Here is a 27,971-nt window from a genome sequence, read left to right on the forward strand (position 1 = left end):
AACTAAACCACATTCAGTCAAGCCTGGTTGACAGCTCTAAATGATACAGCAACACATGGGATTACTGTCCACCTACTCAACAGACTTAATGACCAATGAGACCAAAAGTCTGCATGTGCTGGAGAGTAGACTGAAAAGGATTGAGAAAATCTCCATATATGCTTACTTGATGAATCTTAGTGGAATTTTTAAACATAGATCAGCAGATCAGCAGCAGTAAAGAGATTTACTAATAGTTAAAGCTAAAATTAAAAAATGTGTAAGGCAAAATCTTATTTTGGTAAACAACTAAGAGAACGACTGATTGCACTGTGGAGTTATTACATGTCATGTTGTTCAGTTTTTCTAAAGCATCAGAACTGGTGTCTCTGCTTATGTTTCTCCATATCTCTATTGCATCATTTCAATGATGAATGCACCAGTATTAACTCCAATATTATTATTTGTCTTTGTTCTCCTCCACTTGACTTACTGCAATTCCAGCTTCCCCTTTTTGTCCAGGTTCTCCTCTTTCACCCTAACAATAAAGAAAAAGTATTCAGATATGTTAGGCATTCCCATTTACATTTCAATAACTTTTCTACAACACAAAGTGACAAATGTTGATAAAGACAAAAAACACCACTCTTGTGCTGTTCTTTATTCATGCACTTGTCATATGAAATGCATGTTTCCATAAGAAGTTTTTGAAGTTGCTTTCTTAAAAAATATTTGATAATTTTTCTGAAAAGGCTTCTAGGAATGTGAACACCTCAGGTTGTTTCCAGGCTTGTTCATGAGATGTCTGGGTGGTGAGTGCCTGAGTAATGCTTATAAATAAATGCACATTCTCCCATTTTTACCTACTGATTATCTCTGAATTGTCTGATCAAAAGTAAGAGTTCCTGTTAGGATGAGACAAATCATAGCCTAAAGTCTACTCACTATATTGATGATATCTCCATTGAATATAAAGGGTCTCTAGATAAGTAGCTCATATGCAGACACCTCTGCTTAGTCACGGAAATCGCAACATGTCCATTACTTAATGCAGACTGCAGACTGTCAAAGGCATTTTTAGATCTTTCAGTAACATACCAATTTACTTATCTTACTGCAGAAATTGCATGAGCCATGTGAACTTTCTAACTTCAAATTTGGGATGAAAAACTATGGGGGTCTGGAGGTTGGTGTCTGATACAGAATATACGCATACAGGGTATGAGTACTTCTGCTCCCAGCAAGAAGCAATAGATGAGAATAAACTGCATCTTGCTGTTGAGTATTTCTCCAGTATGTATGAACAAGCCTTAACTGTAAGTACACAAATATCCGCACTATATAGATAAGTTATATAAACAAACACAACAATTCAGATAGCTTCCCTAAAGATATGCTTCTTTTACAGGAAGAAAATTTCACTCACTGTGATGTAAAATAACATATTGAATTATTTCTCAGCAGGTATTTCTGCTTGTAAAATAAGAAGATGTGAGTAGTGGCCAGTAGTTGCATACTTACACAAAACAAACAAGTTTGCCTAAGGCACCTCTAGTCTGTGAGAAGTGCTTTCTGAATGACTTTAGCCACCATAGTTTCAATAAATACTTCACGATCCAAGCTATGGGAAAGTAGCAGATTTCTCTTTTGATATACTAAAGTCTTCTAAGTACTACAGATAAAAGCACATTTGTACAATATTTTAGTTTTGGTACTGCAGAGCTCTCAGTTCCTTGTGCGTTTTGGCAAAATACCCTGTAGTTACCTTGTGTTTGTCAGAGGGGACACCCATCAGTTCTCTTGTAGGAAGCCCAGGTGGACCTGGAGGACCTGGGGGGCCCTGCAGGAAAAACATAAGGGTACATTTACTAATAGTTATAATATCTTGTCAAGCTGTTGATCAGCACAGGATCTAAGGAACTGCAACAAACAGAGCAACGCAGATTTGCCCCTGCTACGAGTATGGTTCTGAACCTCTGAATACATTGATGGCAAGACAAATTTATTTTGTGCTGGGATTAACATATAGCAATACTCGCTCTTGCCCTGTATGTTTCCAGAATGATGGTAAAGATTATCGCTTTATATAAAGTGGTCTGGCTCTATAAATTTCAGAAGTGTTACCTCTGATTTGTGTTGGTGTAAATGAGGGTACAGTTAGACCTAGATATGTAGAAGTTAGTTCAGCTATGACATTCCTTATGGAGATTATCATTACTTTCAAAGCTGTACTTGTTTGTTTTTCTCTTATAATTACGTAATACAATTGCAAATTAAGAGACTATTTAAAACAGGTGCCCTTATAAATAGCAAATAACATCAACCTGTCCTTTATTAGTGATATTAATTCATTAGTTTTCCTTTACCTGTTCACCTTTTTCTCCATAGAAGCCAAGGCCCCTGTTGCCCTGCAAAAGCAATAGGTCAAGATTCACTAAGTGTATGACTCAGTTTTCTAATGTAAAATTCAAATTTAAACATGCTTAAAGGCCTTTTCAGGCTTACAAGTCTGTAGGACACCACTGAAGAACTGCAATCAAATAATAGTCTAGGTTTACCTCAAAGTATTTTTATAGATTTAAAAGTATTTTTATAGACCTAAACATTCAGAAAGACAACTCTAATTAAAATCTCATGCTACCAGTGCTTCTTACAATAGACTTTGAGTCATTCACTGAGTAATGTCGTGAAAAGATCAAGCATTTCTTTTGCAAGTTTTTTAATAGCACTGAATGTTAAATAAAAATACCTAAGTGGGCTGGAACAATGAACTCATATATTTTTTCCGCAGAGATATAATTGAATATTGTAAAGACAGCAAGGATTCTCCATTCATGGGAAGCTACTGTGACTACAGTAGCAAATTAAATCTGGCTCTAGAACTGGTTTAATCTTTTCAGGGTAGGCGATCCCAGTGTAAGATTAACTTCTCGTGGTATGCAGCCAACACAGAAGGTCTTGTGCTACACAGCCTTTGGTGCAGCCTGTGGTTCTTTATTTTACTGCCTTCTAGCGGGTCTTGGATAAACCTCAGTGACACAAAATCAACATAAACAACTGACACAAAGACTTACTTGTGGTCCTGGTGGTCCTGGGGGCCCTGGTGGTCCCTGGGGAAATACAATAGGGGAGAGTAAGTTACTTGTTGCTTTCTAATCAATGCACGCAGGAGGTCAGCTACTTTATGTCTGAAATATAAGTATATACTTAGAAGGCAGTGTATTCCTCAGCATTCTACGTGCTATCCTTACTATATTAGCTGTGTTTACTGTTGTGAAGAATACCGTCCTAAGTCACATTGTAATCTTTCCTAACAGAATAACAGTCTCCCAGCTTAGACCTAATGAAATCCCATTTTTATTTCAAGTAATAAGACCTTCTGCTTTTGGATCCTGACTTAGTAACATTTTAAGCTCATACCTAAAGTTAAGCACGTCTTTAAGTGCTTCACTGGACTGTGTCGTAGTACTGTATCCATCTGTAAAGGGAGTTGAACTATCATATGCAACTCAGATTACCTATTTGGTATTGTACAGAATGAAATCAAAGGAAGATGGTGGGAAATGAAACTATAACAAGAAAAAACTCTGCTAGAGTCTTACAAGAAGAGCGGTAGGAAAGCCATTAGCTGGAGAGACAACCTGCCTTGCTTCAGTCAGGTATGGTAGTTAACAGGCTCCAAAGGGCTCTACACATTAAAAACCCCTTCAAATGCGGGAAAAGTGGGGTGAATACGAAGCATGAGCTGTTCAGAGAGGAAGAGGGTGAATACGAGGCATAGAAAAGAGAGTGAGCTGCAAATCGAAACATACACCTACTGAGCCCCGAAGGGGATGTAACTGGGTTATGCAAAATCAAGCCCAGCTTGCAAGGAAAAGATAACAACGTTCAGGTGGGACCTGAACTTGCTATGCATCTCTGCCTTGTTATGTATCTTTGTGTGCATAAACAATTGACTTCTTCTGAAAAAATTACTTTTGAATCAGTTTTGGTTAGTTAAGTAGTCTGTGGCCGTTGCCTAATCTGCTGGGTGGATGCACTGTGCAGGGCATCCCGCTGCCTGGGGGTCCTGCAGGGACTTAGGGGAGCCACACTTGCCTTCATGTGGGATCTAGGACTTAGAGAAGAGAAATGATGCAAACTCAGACCTGGGAAATGCTCCCAGGTCCCTCTCACAGATGAGCCACTGCTTTACAAATGGTAAATATAGTTGGATATATTTTGTTAAACGCTGGCAATGGTGGGGATCCATCTACTCTGGAAGCGTGTTCAAAAGAGATGTTGCCAAGATGGCAGCCAGAGGGACGTAGTCATGAGGCTCAGAAAATGTATGGTTCATAGCACTCCTAACATCCAAGACAGTGCACTGGGAAGATGAGTCATTGCAGGCTGGGCTCCTGTGTGAGCCTCATGAACTTTGTGGGTTCACTCTAGAGAAAGAGTAAGTAAAGGACTGAGGAGACTTCCCTTCAGGAGGACCAGAGGAGAAAGACATGGTGCAGCTTACTCCAGATGATAAAACAGGCACTGCAGAAAATTAACTTTGGAAAGGCTTAGTGTGCTGTGGATTTAGTCCTAGATTTATTTTTTTGGGGGGTGGAGAGGGGAGGGAGAGTGTCCCTGCAAACAGCTGTGGAGGCTGTGTGTAAGAAGCACTGAATTATTATTTTTTTTTCTTCCCCAAATCAGTGATGCAGACCAGGTCTGAAGTGAATTTTGTCAAAACAAAAAAAAACAAACAAAAAAGCAAATGCTATAAAGTTGTCTTACAGGAAAATAAAGCAAGCTTAAAGAAAATGAAATATATTGAATTTGAACATTTGCTTCTCACCCACAAAACCATTAACAATGGTAATAAGAAATGTAGAAAATGGTATCTGGAGAGAACACAATCTTCCCAAAGAACTATTCAGCAACAGTTATCAATGTCAATGCTGTAAATGTTGATTTTGGAAAAAATGACTGAAAAATAGTTTAAAAATAAAATTGTATTCTAAATACTAATGAAGAATGTTATCTATTCAATCTCCTGTGGGAAGTGTGGAGAGCTAACATACATATCCTTTATGAGCAGAAAATTAGGACCTGATATCTTTGATAACTCAGTGTAGGGGGATGTAGACGGGACTGCATTCAATAACCTTCACAAATGAGACTCTTGAAAGGACGTTAAAGAAATACAGTATAAATCAAAAGCCTCCGGCAATACAGGGTGAAAGAAAGTATACCTCTTTTTGCAATATTCATCCTTGTAGAATCAGGGTCTTCCAGTGCTTTTTAAAAGGTTTTGCATCCAAGGACACCTACTTGCTATTTCTAACCTGTTTTTTCTATCCATTTGCTAGGTTACAATCCAACATCATGGAACTTGCTGAGATGATTCTTCTGTTAGGTTAATTTCCTACAGAACATATTTTAAACATACTTACTGGCCTTCCTCGTTCTCCTCTTGGACCAACAGGTCCTTGAATACCCAGCACACCTGGAGGTCCCTTTAAATAAAAAAAAACCCCAACCATCAATTAATGTTGTTCTGGTATCAGCTACTATTGACACTTTATCACATTCGTTGTAATACTACTTACTTGAAAACCATTGAACCCTGGATCCCCAGGTTCCCCCTAAAAAAAACAAAGAAGTAAAAAATGCAATAAATACTACAGAAAATTGAATAAAATCTTTTTCTCACTCATTAATTTTTTTCTCATTCCAAAAACTAATCATGGCATACAATGCTATACAAACCCTGAGATACGGATGCATTCAATAGAGGTGTTGAGATAACTGAATGTGGGCCACACAGATTTTGTACTTTCTATATATAATATAGTTGCATGCAGTACAGTAGGAGGGTACAAAGTTGGCTAGGGAAGGATCCAAACTAAAAGGCTGAAATGGAAAACAGACCACGTTTAATTATTTTTTGAAAAATCTCATCTAACCAGTGGCTTAATTAGGGCTATAACCTTAGCTGAAAAGTACAAGCTCATTTTTCATGAGTTGCATGGGAATTACTGAATCATTTTCATTCTCTTCTGAGTCACTAAAAGCATTTGGAACATACTGTTTTCAGTGACCACATATTTTAACTGCAGTACATGTTGAAATGTTTTTGGAAATTGGATCCAAAAATGTTCTAGTGCAAAGACCTTCCAATACCCATAAATAATGCAGTATTCAGTCCAGACACCTTTAATCATTTTGAATAGCATCCTAACTATCTAGTTAATTTGAGTTTAGTTAACAGAATAATTTGTGGAACCAAGTACTTTCTGAAATGAATACAGGTGCCAGTATCCATCCTTGGCCACAATATACTTGAGCAATTCTTAATCGTTACTTAATCATTCCTTAATCATGCGTAATTACTAACAAGTGCAGATTTGAAAAGTTTCTGAAAGGAAAAGAAGATTCCATTAAAAAATGCAGGCAACTTAGAAATATGTCAACAGAGAAACCTATTTTGGCACTCATCGCTGGCACAAAATATGCATAAACCATGTCAGCAGATCCCTTCTGTGCTGAGTACAGCTCAGATATAGCTTTGTACATAAATCTGTCACAATTTATACTCTAACAGCATATGTAACCCCTTATCTTTACCTGACACCTTCAAATTATACAAGACTATATATATGAGAAAAAGCTACAAGTGATTACAAAACAAGTTTTAAGGATTAGATACAGTAAAAGCACCCATAGGAATACTTGGGGTTTACTAACTAACTAAATAATATATTGAAGCATATTTTATCCCAAGTCAACCAAACTCCTGCATGCAAATTATACAGAAAGGATGCTAATATTAAATAGAATCATTCAATGGACAAAACTATGGTAAAGGAATCATGATACAAAGATAGTCATTGAATAAAGAGGGTAATACTTGAACTACTACATCTCCAGTGCCTCTGCAATCCACCTGTAGGCTGGAATTCCTTGCAAATAACTCAGTGGAGATTTTTTTTCCCTGGATATCAGATAGACTTTGCTGTAAGCAGAGAAAGCAGAAGCTGCCTTGCAAAGCCTCCACGGAATTGAAGCGGGCCTCTTGGGACGCGTCCGTCAGAGTGTAAGAAAAATTAACTCTGCATCATCTGCTTGTAAAACAGTACTGAGCGTGAATAAGTCACAGGAGTTAGAGACGTACCCTGTAGCGGCTTGCGATGTCCGGCGGCAGTATATAGGGCTCCCCCTTCTGGCCCTTTGGCCCCTGGACTCCCTGGAGGTGACCAAAAAAATAACAGAAGTAAGCTTTCATATCGTATATGTTAACACATAAACAACTAAGAGGAACGAAAAATATTTGTTGGGGTTTTCATGAGTATATACATACCGCTGTTTAGAGGCAGAGACTATGCCTAGCTCTGGAAATTCATGGTTTAAAGACAAAGTGCAAACCCTCACAGTACATAAAAGAAAGAATTTTGATTCCCGGGCAAGAACCCCCCATTATCTGGGAGTGCTATTATGGGGTAGCACCTCCTAGCTAGAGCAGCAACTGCAGCTCCCCAGGGCTGACACGTGCCCTGGTAAATCCAGGAGCCCCACTGCTCGCCTCAGCGTGATCCTATGTAGCGTGCCATGGAAAGCCAATACTTCTGCCGTGAGGCAGGGAAGAGAAAGGTTACTCTCACCAGGAATTGTGAGTTCAATATTATTTTATCGCTGTTGGATAAAGCTGTACAGGTTTTCCTGAAGTAATCTCTCTGTAAGACCCACGTGACAGGTATAGCTCTGGGCAGACCTCCCAGCCCTGGCTGCAATTCAATAACTAGGCATAGTGCAGTGTGTCCACAGTAAGTCTGCACGGATGCTCTGCTAGGCCAAAAGGGAGCTCCATTAAGAGATGTCCCATTCGCTTCCAACACACACGTGAATGAAACTCACTTCAGAACGACCTCAGCTTCAGGTACTCACGTACTGCCAGCTACTTACAATGGTACCAGGGAAACCAGAGAGTCCGGGACTTCCCGAATCACCAGGGTCACCTACTGTCCCGTTACAGCCATCATGACCCGGTTTCCCCCTTGATCCTGGCTGCCCTGGATGACCCTGTTGAGGAAAAAAAAAAGTGTTTATCTATCCATCTGTTTCTAGTTTTCCTTTTCCTGTAGTCACAGAGTATTTAGACGTTCTCACATTAAGCCCAAGGCTTGGATCCATGGGAAACTATGATTTTCAAAGACAGAAACAGACAGTGCCTTTTTTTAATATAGCTGCAGCTTGAACCAGATGCCCCAGACAGCATGAAAAAATGAGTAGAGAAGGACCTTTCAGAAAGGGTAGGAAAGCTATGTTCAATGCAGGCTCTGTTAAGCACAGAACTAAGCCAGATGAGGCTAATGTGCAGGGAGCCACCAAGAACTGGGATTGTTAAGCATTTCAGTGCTTCACACTGGAAGAGTGGGAAGAAAGGTTCCTCACTGGCTTTGAACAGCTTCCAAGCCGGAAAAAAAGTCAGAGACGCTTTTGGAGCTAGGTTGAGTGTCGTGATGAGGCTGTAAGTATGGAAGAAAACAGCAGGGCTCAAAGCAAGGGAGCCGGGGGCACTGCAGAACCTCCACACGGAGCCTCTGAAAAGTTAGTCCTGTCTGAAAGTGGATTTCCATTGCTGTACCTACATTCACCTTAATTGCTGTTGCTTCTGGTTTGCACTGAGGCTGATGAGAAGCAAATCTGCCCTTGCGCAGCTCTTTCTTCCAGGGGACTCAGTCAGAAAAACCAGAAACTAACATAAAACATTTCTCCCTTCTCCTCTATCTAGAGCAAGAGTTTTCTCTTTGCTTCTGCTCCCTTGCTTACAAGAAAAAGAAATCTGTCCACGTTCTTACCTAGCTCCATCAAGTACTGGCATTCCTCACCCCAGAAGAGATTCAGGCTTGCCACCATCCTCTCTTGGCCTCCAGCCCCACATCCTAGCACTGTGCCATTACAGTTCGTACATGTGCCTATCTATCTGCCTTCCAATGGTCAGTGTTAAGCCGTGGCCTGAGAAAACTGGTTGGAGAACGTAAGCGAGTGGGAAGGGCAAGGGAGCTTGAGGACAGGACACAATGAGCATGCAGGTTCAAGTACTGTCTGAAGGTATTTATCCCTCACAACGCAATGTGCAGAGGTCGGGAAGGCAGGGCTAAAAAAGAAAACTTGCTCAGGTAAGAGAAGCGGTCCAGCTATAGCAACACGGAGCTTCCCAGGGGAACAATTTACTCTCCTTCCCAGGACGCTTCCCAGTGCTTAGAAAAACCTCAGTATGATGTGGTGAGATGAACACGATCTTTGGCTTCAGGAGTGTTAATAGGAATAGGAAAGAGGGTCTTCTGCCTTTCCTTTAAGAGTGAGAAAGAGAGAGAGGAGGAAGACTGTGAGAGAGAGAGCCCTGAAACTCGATAGGGAGCTCTTCTGGAAACAAAAAAGGGTGAAAGCAGAGTGGATGTGGATGCGTGGGCTGCAGAGCGGGGCCCCCGTGTCAGGGAGCACTACAAAGGAAACCCAAGCCTGGGAACTCTGTCCAGGGATTCCAGTGACTCAGATTTCTTTGTTATTTTATGACACAAGATGTAAAGAAGTGTAAGCTGGGAAAATACTGTGCTGTGAACTTTACCCGGTTTTCCTCTTTGAATGTTTCAGTTTCAGGGACCTGGTCAATTTGTTCAAAGTTTGACACTGTTTAGTGCTCAGTAAGTTTTTTAAGACTATCTCAAGCATGCCATATGAGCTATAAAGCAAATAACAATGCATATAACAAATAACAATGTAACAAATAACATATAACAAATAACAAATAACATATAACAATGCAAATAACAAATAACAATGTATTCTTAAAATCATTGGTCTTTCTATGTGCTTTGCAACTGTGAAATAATTAAGGAATGACCCACTGGTGTCCTTCACTTGCAAGCTTAAGAGATGTGAAGTGCTTATCTCACAGCTCTTTCCTACAAAAGAACATACTTAGCTGGGTAACCTCCAGGGACACAGGAAATTTCCGTCCTTTCTTGTCCCCTTTACAAGGGGATTTCTCCATAGGACAAAGCAAATGGACCTTAAGTATCTGAGGGAATGAGAGGGAGCACAGATTTTGCTCTCTTGTGTATCTGCAGTTCCACTCACTTCAACAAATGCCCTTAGCTTAAAAGTGTGTACGTGGCTGATGCAGAATTTAGCCCAAAGTTTTTAATTAAAGTACAAAGGCTTTAAACTAGCCTGCAATATTTGCAGTTGGTGATTTCTTGAAGATGAGGCAACTGGCTACTTACAGGAATGCCATCTGCCCCGGGGAATCCAGTGACTCCTCTTTGCCCCTAGAGTGAAACAGCACAATTAAAACCATGTTCTGCCCAGTATTTTGCTCATTAGCTAAAACATCTGATATTCAAAAGTTACCATTTCTCCTTTGGGTCCACTTATTCCTGGATATCCTCTTTCACCTTTGTGACCTTTGGGACCTTGCACTCCTGGGATCCCCGTCAATCCTGGTGGTCCAGTGTACCCCTGTGATCCAAGGAGTCCTGGCTGGCCCTGATAAAAATAATAAAAAAGTATTTATTTAGGAACAGTTGTGATGCACGAAGCTGGATTAGTTATCACTGCTGCAATGGAGTCAATCTCTTGAAGAGAAAATAAACACAGAATCTCTTTCCGTTCCAGTAGGCCAGACTCTTTGATGAACGTCATCTGGAAACACCACACAGAGGAACTCCAGCAACAGTGACCGCATTGTGCGTGACAAAATCAATACATGGAAATTAACACTCAAATCAATATTCACTACTTGAATATTCATGGCTACTCCATGAAAAAAGTGTCTTCTTTGGAATAAGGCTTCTCAAGAGTGATACTCACTGACCTACAACATAATCAATTACACTCCAAGCAAGTAAAATATGCTTAACTGTGAAATCTGCTTAGTGGCCATATTTCTCACAAATGGAGTCTGATATTTAATGGCAGGAATTTCTGCCTCTTTGGGGACGATATTTCTATTTAGCAGTGGAGCCTGAAAATGATGAGACGCGCACGCATCCACACAGGTTGAAGAGCTGCACGCAGGGCTCCCTTGTCATTCTCCCTTCCAGCACTGGTTCGGCTCTTCAGGCCACTTCAAACATTGTTTAAAAATAATCCCCTGTTGACTGCCAACATCACAAGGCTCAACAGGGGAAAAAATCATTTTGAAATGACACAATGGTGGTTTAAGTAATGGGTTGTGACAGTATGTCTGAGATCTGTGAACCAAAGCATTTGAAAGCTGTTCCAGGCGTAGTGTCACCAAAGGCACATATGTTTTGCATGCTCTACAGTACTCAGTGCCCTAATGACACCAATAGTAAATCGCCGCAATCTTTTCTGGAGAAATACGCTTCAGTGGCGCAAAGCACCATTTACCGAGACTTTCTAATTATGCCGATTCTAATGAAAGCATTTTTAAAACGCAATTAGATTTTTCACAGACCAGTCTGCAACAGCATCAGTATCTCACAAAGCAAGAATCACAGCAAAACATGAACAAACAGATATATATATTTATACAAACGAGCTGATAAAAAAAATAACACCTTGTTTTAGTATAAAATACTTACAGTCTTGCCCATGCCTGTAAAGAAAGAGCTAGAAGATGAATGCAATCCCTGTCCAAGAAGGATAATAGTTCAACGTCATTTAATGCCACTGAGGTGGGAGGAGTGAAGGAGGGCAGTGTGGGGACTTGAAGAAATAAACCTGAAGATATCCTAATTTCTTTGTATTCAGGAAGTTGTAGTAAAGGTACTGAACAATGCCTTATTGATATTAGGTAAAATTTATTTTATTCTCATATTGAAGGATAGGCCCATTTGTGACACACTTTCAAAACTTCATTGTCAACAATCCATCTATAAGTAACATTTATCTATGCTACAGTTGTCTTGATATCGCAAACTCGAAAACACACACTATGACTGAAACACAGCTTACTTCTGGTTTTAAAAACAAATCAATTTTCCACACTGTTTTCATGGAAAATGGTTGTCACAACAGTTGGAGTAGGTTTTTATATTTTAAATCTTATTGTATTATATCGAATGAGTCCATACTGAGAAGCTGACATAGCCAAACAAAGTACAAAACTCAGGGCAATTTTTTTTCTTGGAAGAAGACTAGGCATGAGCCAGTACGCAGAATGAATTACATGGAGTTCCTCGGGACAAGCCACCACGATGGATCTCTTACAGTATGGATCTTTTGCTATAGTGTTATGATTAATTTGACAAAACTGATGGTTTAGGAGCATTGCCAAAGGACTCCATGGATTTAAGTGTTTGAGCTGCCAGCGTGAAAGAGAATCTCTCCTCTGCTTACAACCAAGCCCAACTTTATATAGCATCCCTACTTCTACACCAAGCCTGCTCATGTGGATTAGTAGGTGCTAGGAGGCCAACGTCTTTTCAAGTTAACAAACTGAGAAGTAGCAAAGGTTATATGAATACATATAAAATATAATATGATTTGTGTTGGCAGGAGGCATACGCATCTGAACAAGCGGCTGCTCATTTTCTTATGCCAGCCACAGCTGGCTATTACAGATGCATCTTTCTCCACACCAGTAGTTTTCAGTTTTTTAAAAATCAGTGAATCTCTAAAAGTTAACCTATGCAGGTGCAGATCCTTGTCTAAACAGATTCACAGCAAACATACTTTTCTTAGTTACCTGACTCAAATGGAAAGATGCTGATTAGAAGCACTAGAATAATGATTGTAATCTGAACCAATATGCATCAGTGTAAGCTCCAAGATCAGGAAAAAGAAGTCTTTTCTGATGTCACTTTTTCTCGACTTTTCTTACCTACTACGGCTCATAATTGAAGTATAAAGGAATTAAGAGAGAGTACACACGAAGCTAGTTTGTTCTTCCCCAAACAGCCAAATCTGGAAAGAAACCTTTAAAAAGGATGAAAATATATGAGATATGTTTTCATCTGCAAAGAACACAGAAAAATTATTCAAATTTAATTGTAGAGATTTGAGTTGGTCCAGTTTCAATTTAATTTTGAGAGGTTCTGAAGACAAATGTTTCAGTTGCTTCCACAAAGAAAGGAAAAAATGGATTCTGTACACTGAAAGTGCCGATTCATTTTTGAAGTACCTGAAAGCCAAAAGAAGTAAAATAAATTCCAAAAGCTACACATCTACCCGAGATATGCAAACCATCTCCTTAGTGCCCATCTACACCTCTTTTGTGGGCAGCAGGCTGCAGGCAGAACGCGTGTAAAACATGTACCGGTAACTTCTGATAAAATGTTGGTTATGTTCAGAATTGTCAAATCCATGCCTGGCTTTCTGCAGGGGCCACACAGAGCTGCAATGCTTCAAAGGTGGCATTCCATGGAACATGGTTACCTCTCTAATTCCTACACCAAATACCACTCTCCCACTTCCAGTCCCATTTTCTTATCTGGTGTGGAGGAAGAAGTAAACAAGAAAAACGAGGAAGAGAGCTGGGCAACGCCAGCGCCCCTTCCCCATGCTTTCCTGGTAATTATCTGATCATTTGTTTGTTGAGGAATAGGAGTTATTTAACATTATTTGCAATAAAGACAAAAGAATTGATGCTTCTGGGACCAGTTTAGCATGAGGCTAGAGTCAGAGCTGGGGAAGTACTTAATATCATGACAATGTTTGTGTAATTCTTCAGCCAATTAGTGCCTTGTCTTTTTAACAGAATTAACTTTGTTAACCTTCGTTAACTCAGACTTGTCAGCTTTTACTTTGCTTTCTTTATGTTAGATCTTTTGTTGAACAAGTATGTCCCTTTTTCATTAGCAAATGACCTAAGAATATTCTCTCTTTTGCAAAGGTCATTGAGGAGATTTAAGCAAAGACAATCAATTTGAAAAGTTTAGTCAAATAAAGCATGACTCAGTTATTAGAGTCCCGAATTCCGCTGTGTGAAACATGCCACGCATGGTACTGCTCTGCTTGTGCTCCTGGAGGGTCAGAAATCCTAGAAAATTGTCCAAAGCTGTGAAATTGTGTCTGGATTAAATTTCCAGCTCCAAAAAAAAAAAAAAGGCAAGCATAGGGAAACATGCTATCCCTATCTGTCATATTTTAGACAACTCACAAAGTACTTTCTCTGGTGCTCCCTTTCCTTAAATGACAAAGCAATGCCGAAACATGCTCTGGCCCATGGTGCTCTCCAGCAGAAGGCTTCCCATTTTGCTGGGGTGAACTGGAACTCTTCCCGAATCCAGAGCATGGCACAATTACCCCATGTCACCCATCACTGGATTTACAGGCCAGTGCTAAGAGGCTTACCTAAGCGTGTGTGGCATGCTATGGCCAGCACCTCGGAGGGAGCACGTGAGGAGAAAAGGAGAAAGTGGGCTGACGGGATATCTTGAAGACTAACAAGAAGTTTTTTTCTTTGTTCTTATACAAAACTTCCATGTTCTGACTGTTCAGATGAATTACAAAGCTCTCAATGTCAGGATACACTTCCAAATAGGTAGTCCCTGCTTTGCTCTTCCTGCGACTTCAGCTGACTGGAAGAGATCTTGCACAATTCATGTGGCTGGCCCAGCCATGTGCAAAAGCTATTTACAGAGAGGAGCAAAGGTCAGAAATTTAGGAAGCCTGGAGGAAACCTTCCCAGAAAATATTTGCAATGTTGTATATACAGTGTCGCTCGTCCAGTGACGTGCATGAAAGAAAATGCTGTTGGGGTTCTGACTGAATTTAATAACTGCATTTTGCAATTAAGTCCCAGTGGACTTAAGAAGATCCTGAACAGACACTTAAATCTGTACTGAATGTTCACGTTTTGCAGCTTGAACTTCAATTTCCAGTTCTTTTAGGATCAGTCAAATGAAAGAGATGTCATGTTGCAATACTTTCTTCCTTCTAATTTACAGCTAAATTTACAGCGTGGAAACAAAACTGGTAGAGGAGGGTGTGCTAATTTTGAGAGCAACCAATTGTTTGAGGTGCTATACAAATAAAGATATAATAAATGACAGTATCTGCTCCAAAAGGTTATAAAATACAAGAACATCATTATGAATTGCTGAGAAATCCACCTACCAGCGTGGAGATACGAAGAAAGGAGAAAACTGTTGATTTGCAATAAAGAGGAGACAGAATCAGAATTACTGCAGAGCTTCACTGTCATTGAGCCCATTTCTCCACATTTCATTACAGACTTCCATCTTGCAACAGCTTCTGGTATATGGAATGTGATGATTCAGTATTCCCCACATGAAAATGATCCTTGTAGGCCATCATTTATTTAATAGTGGACAAGAAGAAAGGAGGTTAATTCCCCGACATTTTAAAAAGGTCATTGGTGAAAGGACAAGTTCACTTCCTGAGGTAAGTGTGATCCGACCGTGACGGACAAGCGGGAGCTGGGACTTTTTGTAAGAGGGCTCAGCCCGGAACGCTCCCTGTAAGAACAGATGGGGAAAGGACGTGACAGCAAGGACCTCGATGCAGTCCCACTACAGGGAGACCAGCAAGCGGAACAGAGAGCAACTCAGCAGGGAATAAAATCGGTTATAAGAAAAATGAGCAACTTCTGAACTGATTACAAGTGCTAACCCAGGAAAAGGCATCCCCGCAGGCACACAGGAAAGAAACAGAAAAGTTTTTAAATATAATGCTGGCAAAATGTGGAGAACGGGGTGTAAATGTAGGGAATTTGCGATTCTCTGAGGCATCTTCCATGGAGGCAGGCATTGTAAAGCAATTGTTGAGCCCAACTAACAAATGTATGACCTTAGTGCTCCCCCCACCCCCAAAAATATAAACTACAGGGAACAACCTCAAGAACCCTGCTGCGGCACACTGAGTCAGACTGGGATGGGCATATCACCTGGCATTTCTCCTGGAGTGTAAACCCAGGAGTTTATGCATTGAACGTATCAGAGGGGAATAGACAGGGGAAGGGTTTGGGGTTTCAGCTCCGTGCAGTGCATGCAGTGCCAGAAATACTTCAGCTGTGGGGCTGCACAGCGTTGGGCTGAGAGGCAGAGAAAAGCAGAGCACACGGAGCATCCTGCGGCCATAGCTCAACTCGATCATTTCCAGTCGGCGACCGCTTCTGGCAGCCCCAGCTGCCCACTGCGGACAGATCTCCACAGAGCTCGGCACGCAATGCCCTCTGACTATTTACAGAACCAATTCCCAAACGAGTTTAAGACCCTGTGGATCTTAACTGGTTATTTTTGCACAACTCTCCATGGCAGGGATACATGTGTACTCTTCCTTTCCTGTCAGCTCTACTAAGATGAAACTTGTGTTTACCCACACTGTGGGCGGGTACTGGAATAAACCAAGTTTAAAACACCTCGCTTTCAAAGCTTCGCTGGGTACAACTTCAGTCACTGATACGCACAACATTGACCATGACGCAGAAGAGACTGGTACATTTCTACACCACACGTCATTATGCTGTACATTGATAATGTAGTTTGAATGGTTCCATCCACCTCAGCATTTTGTTTTAGCAAGATTTAAACATTTTTGCAATTCCACCTGGGAAAAGTAGGTCAAAACAATCCGTGGAATGGTAGAAAATATAAATACATAGGGGAAAACATAGCTAATGCTAGCCACTGGAAAGAATGATTACCTGGGAGAAAAAAAAAAAATCCTGAAGTTTGTGCAGGCTTGGCTGTTAAACATATTAGCACGCCACTTTATTTCTGTGTCTTCAGGACTGTAATAATGACTATTTTCTTAAAGCCAGATGATCAATCTCCATCCGCAGTGAGCATTCAGAAGCTCCTCACTAGATGGCACCAGCCATTGCTGCTGCACGCCGCCCCGGCCCCCACAGGTGCATTTTCCAGAGCATGTTGTAACCTTCAGGAAATCTGATAAGGAGTTCAGGTAGGGTCAAAATGTCTTTGTGCAAGGTCTAAGGCAACAAAAGCAGAAGGTTTCCTGCAAAATGTCTGGCAGCGAGATAGCTGGGAAAGTGCAAATGAAGTGGGATGAAATTCATCATGAAACTGAGCAGCACGGTGTCCAGAAATGCCCATGTTTCATCGTTCACCCTTTATTTTGTTTAGTAGAAGGACTTGGTCTTCTAAGAGGAATGAGAAAAACCCATTATTTTATTTCTCTGTTGAATTGTTAAATTTACATTTAATGTCACAGGCCTGCATCTTCTTGAATTTATGCTCTGAATCTGCATTTTACTGTAGGGCTGGCATTAGCCTCTGCCATCGCATGGTTACCAGCTCTAGGAAGGGATGGACTTCTGTAATCTAACTTGAATGTTGATAAGCAAATGAAGCAAACCTTTCTCAAGTGCCTTAAGCTGTGTAATATTCAATTCTTAAACACGGAGTAGCACTGAAAGAGTCAGCAGGCTTTAAAAAAAAGTACATAGCTAATGGTTATTTCTATTTTTAATTTATCTTTCTCTACTTCAGAGAAGGTTATTTAGCTGAGTTTCACATTCCAGCTTGTTTTCTCAGAAAAAAACTTTCCTTCTCATTTGTTAAAAAGCTTTTTTATTTACACCAAAAAGCAAACAAAAAATTTATAAAATTCACTTTAAGTTAAAAATAACCAAAAAATGAGGCTAGTTCACTCTAGTGGCATGGTAACAATTTGCTGCTCTTTCAACTACATTGTCTGGACATGCGACATTTTCTCGCAGAACAGCAGCGACCAAATGACATTAACATTAATTCCAGAGCAGTGATTCAGCTTGCAGAGGGTTTTTTTTTTTTAATTAAGGAAGGAATAAACATTAAATCTTCATAAAAAAGAACTATGAAAGGGTTCTCTTTACCAGAAGCCACGGCCCTTTTCTGTATGTAGTCAGTAAATGAAATAATTTTGTATTGTTTTCTGTTCCCACGGTTTGATCTAATTTGTGAACTTCCAGAAAGTTGCTATGTCACCCAAGAAGATAAAACATGTGTAAAATGTAGGTCAAGCACTCAAAAGAACCAGTTAAAAGTTTCTTCCTGTCACAAAATACATAGGAGTATATGTCAGAAATGCTTTCTGTGCTTTGCAGAACTGTTGTAGAAAGAATACCGGGACCATGGCAATGCTCCCTCAAAGACAAACATCAGAAAGGGCAAGTCTAGACAAAATCTCATGAGGATTTCCATGCTAAGTCTTCAAAAGATTATTGCGTAGAGGGAAGGAGAAGAGGAAGAAGGAGAAGATGTGGGAAAGAAGTGGTGGGCAGAGGGGAAGGGTGGTTTTGTTTGCAGACTCAGTAAGGGGATAGCTCTGAAAGTTCAAAGCAGCATCTCTGCCAAAGGATGGCTGCACAAACAAATGATGAGGCGGTACGTGAGCTAGGGTTTGAGTTTGCAACACAGGAGATGTTTGTGGAGCCTGCCTGCATTCACGTTCTTCCTGTGTGGTAAATACGAAGTACCTTGCCCCACTGCCACTGAGAAGTAAGCTGTGGTAGGATCAGCGCGTATGCACATGCTAAAGGTGGAGCAGTGGTTGCCAGGCTATAAATTCACATCCTGGTTTATTTCTTGATAATTTACTGGCTTGGAAATTTGGAATCAGAATTAAGACATATAATAGCAAATACACTATCTGGTGAGCATGCTCTACTGAATTATGTGATAGGACTTGTAATGACTTGAAAGGCACTGTATTTTTTTTAAGGGTTGTATTTATTGAACAGATATAGATATTTATCTACATGCAGTGTAGTCATCCAAAGATCCCATCAGGTGAGGGTGATCTCTTATGGCATGATATATCCTAATGCAGATATTCATACTAGGTCAAATAAATGCACCCTGAATGTGCCCATTTTTCTTAACAGTCTATAAAAGGAGCTTAGGTCCCTAGCTCAAATGTTGACCTCCACATTGCTGCTTTCTAAACTGTGCAAGAAGGCAATACCCCAAAAGATCAAATCCTGGAACTGTGGATTTAGCAGTTAGGATTAAGACTAAAATAAACTTGAGCATGAAAATTATGCTGCATGAAAAAGGAGCTGGATATAAATGCAATAAATTTACTAAACTTGGCAGGCAGTATATGCCAGAACCATTGCTACTGGTTGTGCAAAATGGTAGGATTTTCTTGGAAGTTATAAATGTTTCGGCATGAAAAAGTGATCAGATGATAATGTGTGCTCAAAAGCCTATCCATTTATTCCAAGTATATCATCTGGCCCCTACCTTGCTTCCTTTTTGGCTACTCAGCTACATGTTTCTTTTAGGCTGCTAAGAGCCACATAAATACCAGCGCTTCTATATAGCTTCTTAGCTCAGTTTCTATCATCTTTATTCAGGGCATAACAAAATTTCTGCCTACACTGGGCCCTGCTAAAATTCTGGTATGGAGCTCTGGCAGGACATAAGGGGGTCATGGGGAAATCTTCAGACCTCAGAAACCTGCAGAGCTGGCAGAGCTGGGGCTGGCCTGACACTGCGCAACCTGGACAGATGCTTTGGGCTAGTGCGAGAGAGGAAGTGTGATTAATGTAGCTACTCACTTATGTTGGTTAAACTGAGAGTACCAACCTAAGGCAACTATAAAACCAGAAAAAAATTACTTCTATTGACATGTAAATATTGTCCCTCTGAGTTCCAACTAAATACTGTCTTTAAGAGTTAACTAAAATAACTTAGAGATGTTACTTTGAATCAACTTAAAGTTGAGATCATGAGCTAATGATGTTTTACAGAACACTAAAATGACATTGATTTATCCTTGCAAAACATTCATTACCATGTAATTAAATGGAGAAGGTTAGCTTGATAGCCAACCAAAAATTCACCAGAGAGGAAAATCATCTTGCCAAATTTGCTCTTACAACCAGACAAACATTAAGATGATGGGTGTGGAGCAGGAAGAAGCAGGGAACTCCCAGTTACTCCTTGACAGTTGCTACATCATGCTTATGTAAAAGGGCAGACTTTGGTCATGGTACCTATTAAATGTTTGATTGAGCATTTTGAGGGACAGTGAATGCCTCACACACCTTTAGCACAAGGAGTATGTTTTCAAAACAGAAGAAAACTCTGTTTGTTCAACATGGGTTTTGACAGGATTAAAAAAGCCAGACACTTTCCAGGGCACTATACAATGCAGTGCAATCCTCCTAATCTACTAGTATCTACACCAAAATCTTTTTTTTTTTTTTTTCCATTCTTTCCATTCATTCCATTCATTTCATTATCATCACACTATTAAGAGCAATTGCTTTTTATGCCTTTTTTAAAATCACAGTTCACACAAAATGCTAACAACTTGCATAACATAGTGGGTTGGATAGCTGTAAGGTTGCTGCTTGGCTAGCTGGACTCCTCAAGGCAAGACAACAACCAGCACCTGCTTGTGTTAGAACATTCAGTCATAGACCCAAAAGTCGATCTGCCAGCCCAATTGCTTTCAAATGGCTTTCGGTGGTGTGTGGGAGTGTTCTCAAGCTCCTAAAATTCAGGAAGTTCAACACAGATGTTTTCTGTCAGTAGGCGTTGGAAGCACCAATAGTAACATCTGTTCACTTTTCATATTTGTGAGAACATTTTTTATCTGTCCAAAAACCATTTACTGTTGAAATTTCCTAATTGTGCAACTGGCCAAAATGTTAAGCTCATTGGACTCCATGAGTTTAAGAGTATGTGAAAATTAAAACCCCTGCAGGAGTTCAGTCTGTCATATGCCAATTTTTCCATTCTGTGCTCCTCTTCTGTTTAAACAAAAGCATAACTATTTTTGTGGTGGGAAAAGCTATCAAAACTGACTTGATCATGCAAATATAAGTTACTACTGACTGTTTTAAGCATAGAAAGAATTTAATTCTCTTACAGAGGCTGTGACATTTCAGTAAGTTGTGTGCTGAGATACCCTCTCCACATGGGAGCCCAGAATACATGCTCTAGCAGAATGTACACGGGACTCGGTGCAGACCTTCGACATCCTCACGCTCTGGTCATGGGAATTTACAGTTTGGGACAGTCTCCGAGTTCCCGGGCAGGCCAGATGATTGGCTCTGAACCACCAGGAAGGATGGGGGGCTTTAAGGCAGATGTGTGCGGCACTATGAAAAATCATTTGTTGATGCAGAATGAGAGACATCCCTTTTTTTCCTAACGCTTCTGGACACATGGGTCTCAAGAGCGGTGGGGTGCTGTGAGATCATCTGAAGGGAGTTTGCACAGTTGTTTTCTCTACATGATTTGCTAATCTTGGTGTTAATACCAACGTGGATGCTCTACAAATTTCAGCAACTAGGACTCTACTGAAGCCTGCTGTTGAGTCAGCTTATCCTGAAGTTAAATGAACCCTTACGCCTTCCAGTGGATGTGGCTTGTTAACGTTGCAAATATTCTAATGCAATCACTGTGACAGTCTTTAAACTGAGCCTGGCTTCATGTTGGGTTTGTCTCCAAAAACAACAAATAGCGTAAGTAATCTATGAGAAGTCTTGCCATCTTCAGGTAGTAAATAGAAATACTGAAAACTGTCAGCAGTTGTCTTTTATATACTACAATTAAGTTTCCTGTCTTTTGTACGCACAGATTCACAGAAGATTTTTATAACTTGACAGTACTAGATCAAGCTGAATGATCTAGGGAAGCTAAATGATCTGGGGAAAGCATTACAGCAACCAATTACTTGGAGAAGTCTCTGTGATCCCACACAAGTATTTTTTTTTTTTTTTAAATTCCTTGAAATCAGGAAGAAGACGACTAAAAATATTTTCCTTTGAATCCTGAAGGAAACAGTTCTATATCATCTACCTGAAAAAAATGCTCTCTCCGTTGAACGTAACTTGTGATAACAGTCCCGAAGAGGGTCAAGACTGGAGTATGAATTAGAACAGGAAGGTATAATTCTCCAGATCCATTACGAAAGATTTAGTTTTTCTGTTATGCTCTGTTTGAGGTAGCAATAATGGGGGCCAAGAGTGCCCACACATCTTCTGCAGATTTCAAAATCTCATCACTCATGGGAAAGGATGTTCTGGAGAACACCAGCAGCAGACAGTTCCACAGCTGTTCAAGGAGAAAGCCTATTTATCATTTCAAATGTTGACTTCAAAAGCTACTGGAAATTTTTTAACCATTTACTGTAGGCAGTGTGGGCTATACAGCTGCTTCAGCAGAGGAACGGGATGAGAATCAGAGCAAACCATTCTGTTCGATCCTTTACTCCTTTTCATTCTGCAGATACTGAGGGAGTGAAGGTACTATTAAACTGTAATGGCAAGTTACTTTTACTTGAAGGACATGCCATTAGTTTGACAGGCCCTGAAGAAAATTAAGGTTGTTCTCAAACTGATAGTAAATGCAGGTAATGTGGAGGAAAAGAGAAGCCTTCTAGACAAGGAGAAACAGCAGAAGGAGCCTTCATGTTCTATGGGAATAACAGACAGATTGCTAAAGAATTTGCTGTGACTACTCATCTGGGCCCCATCACTGAGGACTGGTTTCAGGCTTCAGCTTGAGTAGAGCATCTTCAGTATTTCAGATTCTGATTCTGGAGTGCCTCCAAGCTTTGTTAAATTAGTGCCTTCTTGGGTAAAACATGGTCTGCTTGCAGTATTAGTTGTGTCGAAGAAATCAGTGCTGCGCAGTGATGTGCTGTCTTCATGAACTTATGACAATGTACTTGCAGAGATGCTTCCATCAGCCTAATGGGAGAGGCCACATTTATTGACAAGGAAATTTGAATTGCTGGTGATGAAAGGTCAGAATGGCGCAGTTCACACGTTAACCATGACCCTGAATCTCTGCCAGGATGCCTCTCCTCCTTTACCTTGTCTGCGACAGGCAAGGATGAAAGGAAGCAAGAGATAAATTTGAAGCTACTCCTCCTTTCCAAAAAACCAACTGATGCTGGAACATCTGTATCCTAGATTTTATAAATCCTAGATTTGTAGGTCCTGGATTCCCCGGGTACCTGAAATGACCTCAACTGCCACAGGGAGCATCCAGACTTCTGTATTTTTGACAAAGACAGTAACAAATGCACTTCATGTTCATGTGGCTCCTCTGAGCTTTTGACGTGCCTCTTCCCCTTCTCCATGAAAAATGTTTCAACTTTAACTTTCTTACCTCTTCTGCAGTTGGGAGAGCTTATGGATTTTACCTAGCTTCTGAAAAGAGCCAATGCTAGCGCTCCTATGCAAGCTAACACCTATATTTTTATTGCTTTTTTGTCAAGAGGCAAAGGACACTTGTCATATGAAAGCAAACAAACTCTGAGCAATATCAGTATTGAGCACTACAGTGCTCAGTACAGACTGTGATAATGTGCATGGCTAAATGAGTCACTACAGCCTAGAGACTGGTAATCCCCAAATTACCTGGACAATAACCAAGACTAACCAAGTATTACCTGCACTAGCTGACCCTGCTTGAGCAGGGAGGGTTGGACTAGATGATCTTAAGAGGTCCCTTCCAACTTCAACCATCCCGTGATTCAGTGAAATATGGCAATATACCTGATGTTCAAAATCCTCCTTAAGACCCTGCAATTTAGCTGTTCTCCAGGTCTGCTGTTTAGATTTTTTCCTCTCTGTGATATCTGCAGAATTTTTCTATGTCTGTGTATGTATTTATTCTCCCTTTGGTTTGTTGTCTTCAGATCTCTGTGTATCTAACACAAGCCATAAAGCACTCTAGTTTCTTTAAAACAGATAAGGGGAGGGAGTCACTGACATGAGGTGGTATACTTCCTTACTGTTAAACACTGATAATTACTATGAACTATTCAGGTAAACTTAGCATTAGTAACAAAAGCCAAGGTGCAAGTTTATAGCTATCTGCCTGTGGATACAATAGGTGCATGCTTGTTGCAGACATATTTGTGTACGTGTGAGGTCTCCCGTATCTTTAGAGTTTAGATGGGTGCAATATTTATGAGAAAAGCTAGGCTTCTGGTTCTGCAATGCTTTAATAATCTCAGCTAAAACCCTGCCAGACCTGTCACTCTACCGACTCTCCTGCTTTACACAGACCTTGCAGTTCTGAACTAGATTGCAAAACTTTCTGCTGTTAAGTTACTTGTTTCCACAGGAAAACATCAGCAAGCACTCCTGAGGAAAAAAATTATTTTTTTCTGAACACCAATTGATATTTCAGTACTGCAGAAGTCCCTCCTAAACTGAACTGTCCCCAACAAATTCAGATCTTAGTGTGCAGAAATTCTGGAAAAAAAAAAAAAGTGAAATGTATTTTGAAAATACAGTAGAAACGTTAAGGAAAATAACTGGAAATATATTTCAAGATCTAGCAAAAGATTAGACTTAGTAGACTGCTTTGCAGCTGTTCAACTAAGTAACTTGCTACTTCATTCAAGTCTTATCTTGGACAACTGATGATGTCATTACCCAATCGAATATCTAATCCTTGACAGTAGAAATCAGCGATGATTTGAGAGAACAGCAAATTGATGACAGGGCATGCCATTCTCCATTGCGCTGAGAACACTGCTGCCCTAGACCACTGCTGATAGCATAAATAGTAGAAATAAATAGTTGAAAGTAAAAAATAAACAGCTGAAAGTAGTTGGACCAAAGTAGGAAATGGCAGGGAAAGCGATAGGAAGGGCGAGGAAGACCCTGGAGGAACAGCAGGCTCCACCAGCGCGGGGAAGGCAGGGACGCCCAGAAGGTAGGATCAGTGATTCCCTCCTTCAAATGCTATTACTGCAAGGCTGTTTGGTTAACTGTTTCTTTCTAGTCTTTTCTGGTCCGTGCTATTTACAAAGCACATGCATTACTTTCCTTCATATATAAGATACATCTATTAATTGGCATGTTTTTAAGAAATACAGTTTTCAACTTAGAAAGAGAAATGGACACTAAATCCTACCCTGATAGTATGTGGGGATCACTTCGTTCACTACAGAGGAACAAATCACTAACATTAAGGAACGAGAAGAAGGTTTAGGAAAAAAAAAACAAATCAGGGCAAGAGATGCTCCATGAAGTCATGCCAAGGGACATCAGCATTTCTAAAGCCTTGGCAGCCACGTGTCAGCCATTAATCCTATTCAGAGATGATGTTAGAAATTATATGTCTGAGGTGGAGGGCAGTTGGGAAGAGACGTGAAGCTACACATAAACCCCTGGGAAGAAAACTGATAGAGACAGACTTGATGCCAGAACATGATCAAGCACACACCTGCACCTCCCACAACGACAACGCTGCCTTTGAACTGTGCTTCAGCTATCAAAAAATACCGACTTCTGGTGGAGTGTTCACAGGATAGGGAACCTACTGGAAAGAAAATTAAGTATAGATAGCCTTTTTGCTTTATTTTTGCTTTTTTTCTGCAGTTTTGCCTTTTTTCCGCACTCTCTCTAGACTAACAGTAGCCAAACAGTAGCTAAACTGTAACTATTTTATTAAAGAACAAATTACTATAAAATTTACTTTTACCTTAATGTTTGCCTGATATTAAAGACTGATTGCAGGACAAACAGGCAAAACTACAGCCTTCTCATTCCTCAGTGAGTAAGTCCGTGCAGATACTGATGCTAGCTTGAGACTGGCCTGCACTGAGCTAACAGCAGTATCGCTCCTGCGCAGCGAACTGAAGATGGGAAGCACCCGCCGAGGAGAACACTTCCCTCCAGTCAATGCCACCACCTCCTCATGCTGACCTCTCTGAAGTCCACAGGGAGTCTTCTTCCACTCCTTGCAGAAACCCGCGTGGGTATCACAATCCCTATCTCACCTCAAGAGAGCCGCGGGGTCTCAGACAAGCCCTTCTGCACTGAGGTGAATTTCTGCCAGTGTGGTATTTGCTAATTATTTTTTTAGACTGCTTCAGCATCAGCAGCAATCCTTCAACACAGAGATGAACAGGACTTCTTTTATTTATGGAGAAAACTAAGGAAGAGGCTTGGAAGAACATTTCAGAAGACAGTTTTTGTGCAGCTGTTAACAACTTCATAGAAGAAATGCAAAAGATATGTGTTGGGATAATAATACACAGTGACAAAAATGTAAATATGAAAAGCTAGGCTGTGACTTAATTTAAGCCTTGTTCAGTCATGTACTAGCTGAAGCCTGTTTCCACCCTCATAATTAAAAAAAATCCAGAGATTTAAAACAACTGAAGCCACACAGCAGTGGGACTTCTTGCACCGTCCCAAAGATGTGTAGTAAAAAAAAATCAGTTAAATCTCTGAGATTAAATAGAAAATATGCAAGCATCAATTTAAAATGCTTTTACATTATTAATCACTTCTTTTTCTAAATCTAATGGAACACGTATGTGTTCAGTAAAACGCATCAGTATCAGTTCCAGATTTAAAAAAACTGATGACACAGTTGATCTTAAATTTTGGGAAATGAGTTTAAAAACATTACTGAAAAGACGAGATTCTAGCTGTAAACAATACGCCTTGTTCCAGATCAGGTGCATTAGATGGCGGGGATTGAAGCATGATGCTCTAGGCAGACACAACTATTCAAAGGGCACCTTGCAGGCCATTTTGAGTGGACACCAGTCAGAGAAATCTGAGAATTACTCCAGCGTGTCCTCATAGCAAAGCTGACTATCCGCAACTTAAGAGTCCATGGGTACACAAGAAGCTCCTGAATGGACTAAGTGAGACTTGAAAAACAGGCATTTCATGACCTTCAAGATATGGCCCAAAATATGCCTATCTTTTCAAGCAACTTTAATACTGTATTACAGAGATGATATGATATGATACAATATGATAATTATCAGAGCCTCACTCAAGGTCAGCTGTCTTTGCAGCCACACCTACTTCTTATTTTTTTGCAAGCAATGGTTGAGGGGTGTCAGAGGTGCATGGGAAAATCTGTGAAGCCATTTCAAGTACTTAAAACTTCCTCTTTTCAAATGCTCCTATATATCCTTCAGGAGACTTAAATGGTACAACATTGAATAATTATTTGTAATAAAGTTGTGGTATGAACACTTCCAAAATTGTACTTACTGATTCTTTTCTCCAAAGATTAAATTTTGTCTTGCAGAGACTCTTGCACCACTGCTACACCAATGAGTATTCCTGATGTGCAGCAGCGCATGGAAGAGCCACCAGCCGGCATTCCTGGTGGGGCTGCTGCCCTAGAAGTCAGGAAGCCACTGGTTACACCTCACTGCCCTGTTACTTCAGCCTAAAAAATGCAAAGTATGAGTTACTTCTGGTTAAATTAAGCCCATGCTAATTTCTTGGCCGAAGTCCATCAGTTCGTTTTAGGGAGAGACAGGTGCTGTGCCGAGCGGCTGCTCTCCTCGCTGTCCTTCCCAAGGACCATGGGAACCCAACGGGACAATCAAACTCTAAAAAAGAAACCCGTGATTTTTGGTGGTGCCTATTTAACAGGACTGCTCAAATGGAGTTGTCCCAAACTATTAGCTGCTTCTCACAGCATCTGCCAGAAAAGTTTCTTCAGCTTTCTTTGGAAGGCAGAAACGAGGCATGCAATACAGCCATCTCTGTACCACCTTCTTCTGAGTGGACTTCCTTTTGGGAGGGTGGAGGGAAGAGGTGAACACAGGAGATCTTCCTTTGTGGGGGCTGTGGATCTGCCTTGCTTAAGGGAGTCTTTGGTGCCACTCTACACTATCAGGTCTTCCTTCCATTGGTCTTCATGTGGACTGAGAGCAATGGGGTAGCACCCAGTACTCGTACACCTACAATCCTGGTCAGTGCTGCCCATCTTCCAAGTAAAGAAGACTTTCCATCTCCATGCAATTGATCTACAATAGGCTCTACAAACATCAAAAAAGTTAACAGCTTGTGTGCAGTACTCAGTTTTCTTTACAAAGTTATTTAAAATTCACATAAATGTGAAATTTAACACTAAAAATGAGCATAAATACTATGAAAAATGAATGTCCCAAGGCCACTTACTATCACAAGCATGAAATACAGAGCTCCTTGTTCAAGTTCTCCTACACCATTCCAGTCTATTCCCTCCTCATTATCTCCACAGAAAGACTATTCATTCCTGGTAAGTTGGTTTGATTAGTTCAGATAATTTTCCATCGCTGTTCACATGCTCTGTTCTGCC

At 40.5% G+C, this 27,971-nt stretch overlaps 1 protein-coding gene across 2 annotated transcripts in view; it reads right to left on the reverse strand.

Annotated features, from left to right (window-relative positions):
* Window positions 1-27,971, reverse strand: part of COL4A2 (collagen type IV alpha 2 chain) — a 146,290-nt gene that overhangs the window by 43,124 nt on the left and 75,195 nt on the right. For both annotated transcript variants that reach the window (XM_075525896.1, XM_075525905.1), the window contains exons 5-14: window positions 10,369-10,503; window positions 10,242-10,286; window positions 7,918-8,034; window positions 7,130-7,201; window positions 5,565-5,600; window positions 5,409-5,471; window positions 3,054-3,089; window positions 2,346-2,387; window positions 1,745-1,819; window positions 473-517 (exon numbers count right to left, since the gene is read on the reverse strand). In XM_075525896.1, the coding sequence (XP_075382011.1) occupies window positions 473-517; window positions 1,745-1,819; window positions 2,346-2,387; window positions 3,054-3,089; window positions 5,409-5,471; window positions 5,565-5,600; window positions 7,130-7,201; window positions 7,918-8,034; window positions 10,242-10,286; window positions 10,369-10,503 (666 nt within the window). The remainder of the gene's footprint in view (window positions 1-472; window positions 518-1,744; window positions 1,820-2,345; window positions 2,388-3,053; window positions 3,090-5,408; window positions 5,472-5,564; window positions 5,601-7,129; window positions 7,202-7,917; window positions 8,035-10,241; window positions 10,287-10,368; window positions 10,504-27,971) is intronic.

The sequence above is a fragment of the Mycteria americana genome, chromosome 1 (assembly GCF_035582795.1).
Source record: "Mycteria americana isolate JAX WOST 10 ecotype Jacksonville Zoo and Gardens chromosome 1, USCA_MyAme_1.0, whole genome shotgun sequence".
NCBI lineage: Eukaryota > Metazoa > Chordata > Aves > Ciconiiformes > Ciconiidae > Mycteria > Mycteria americana.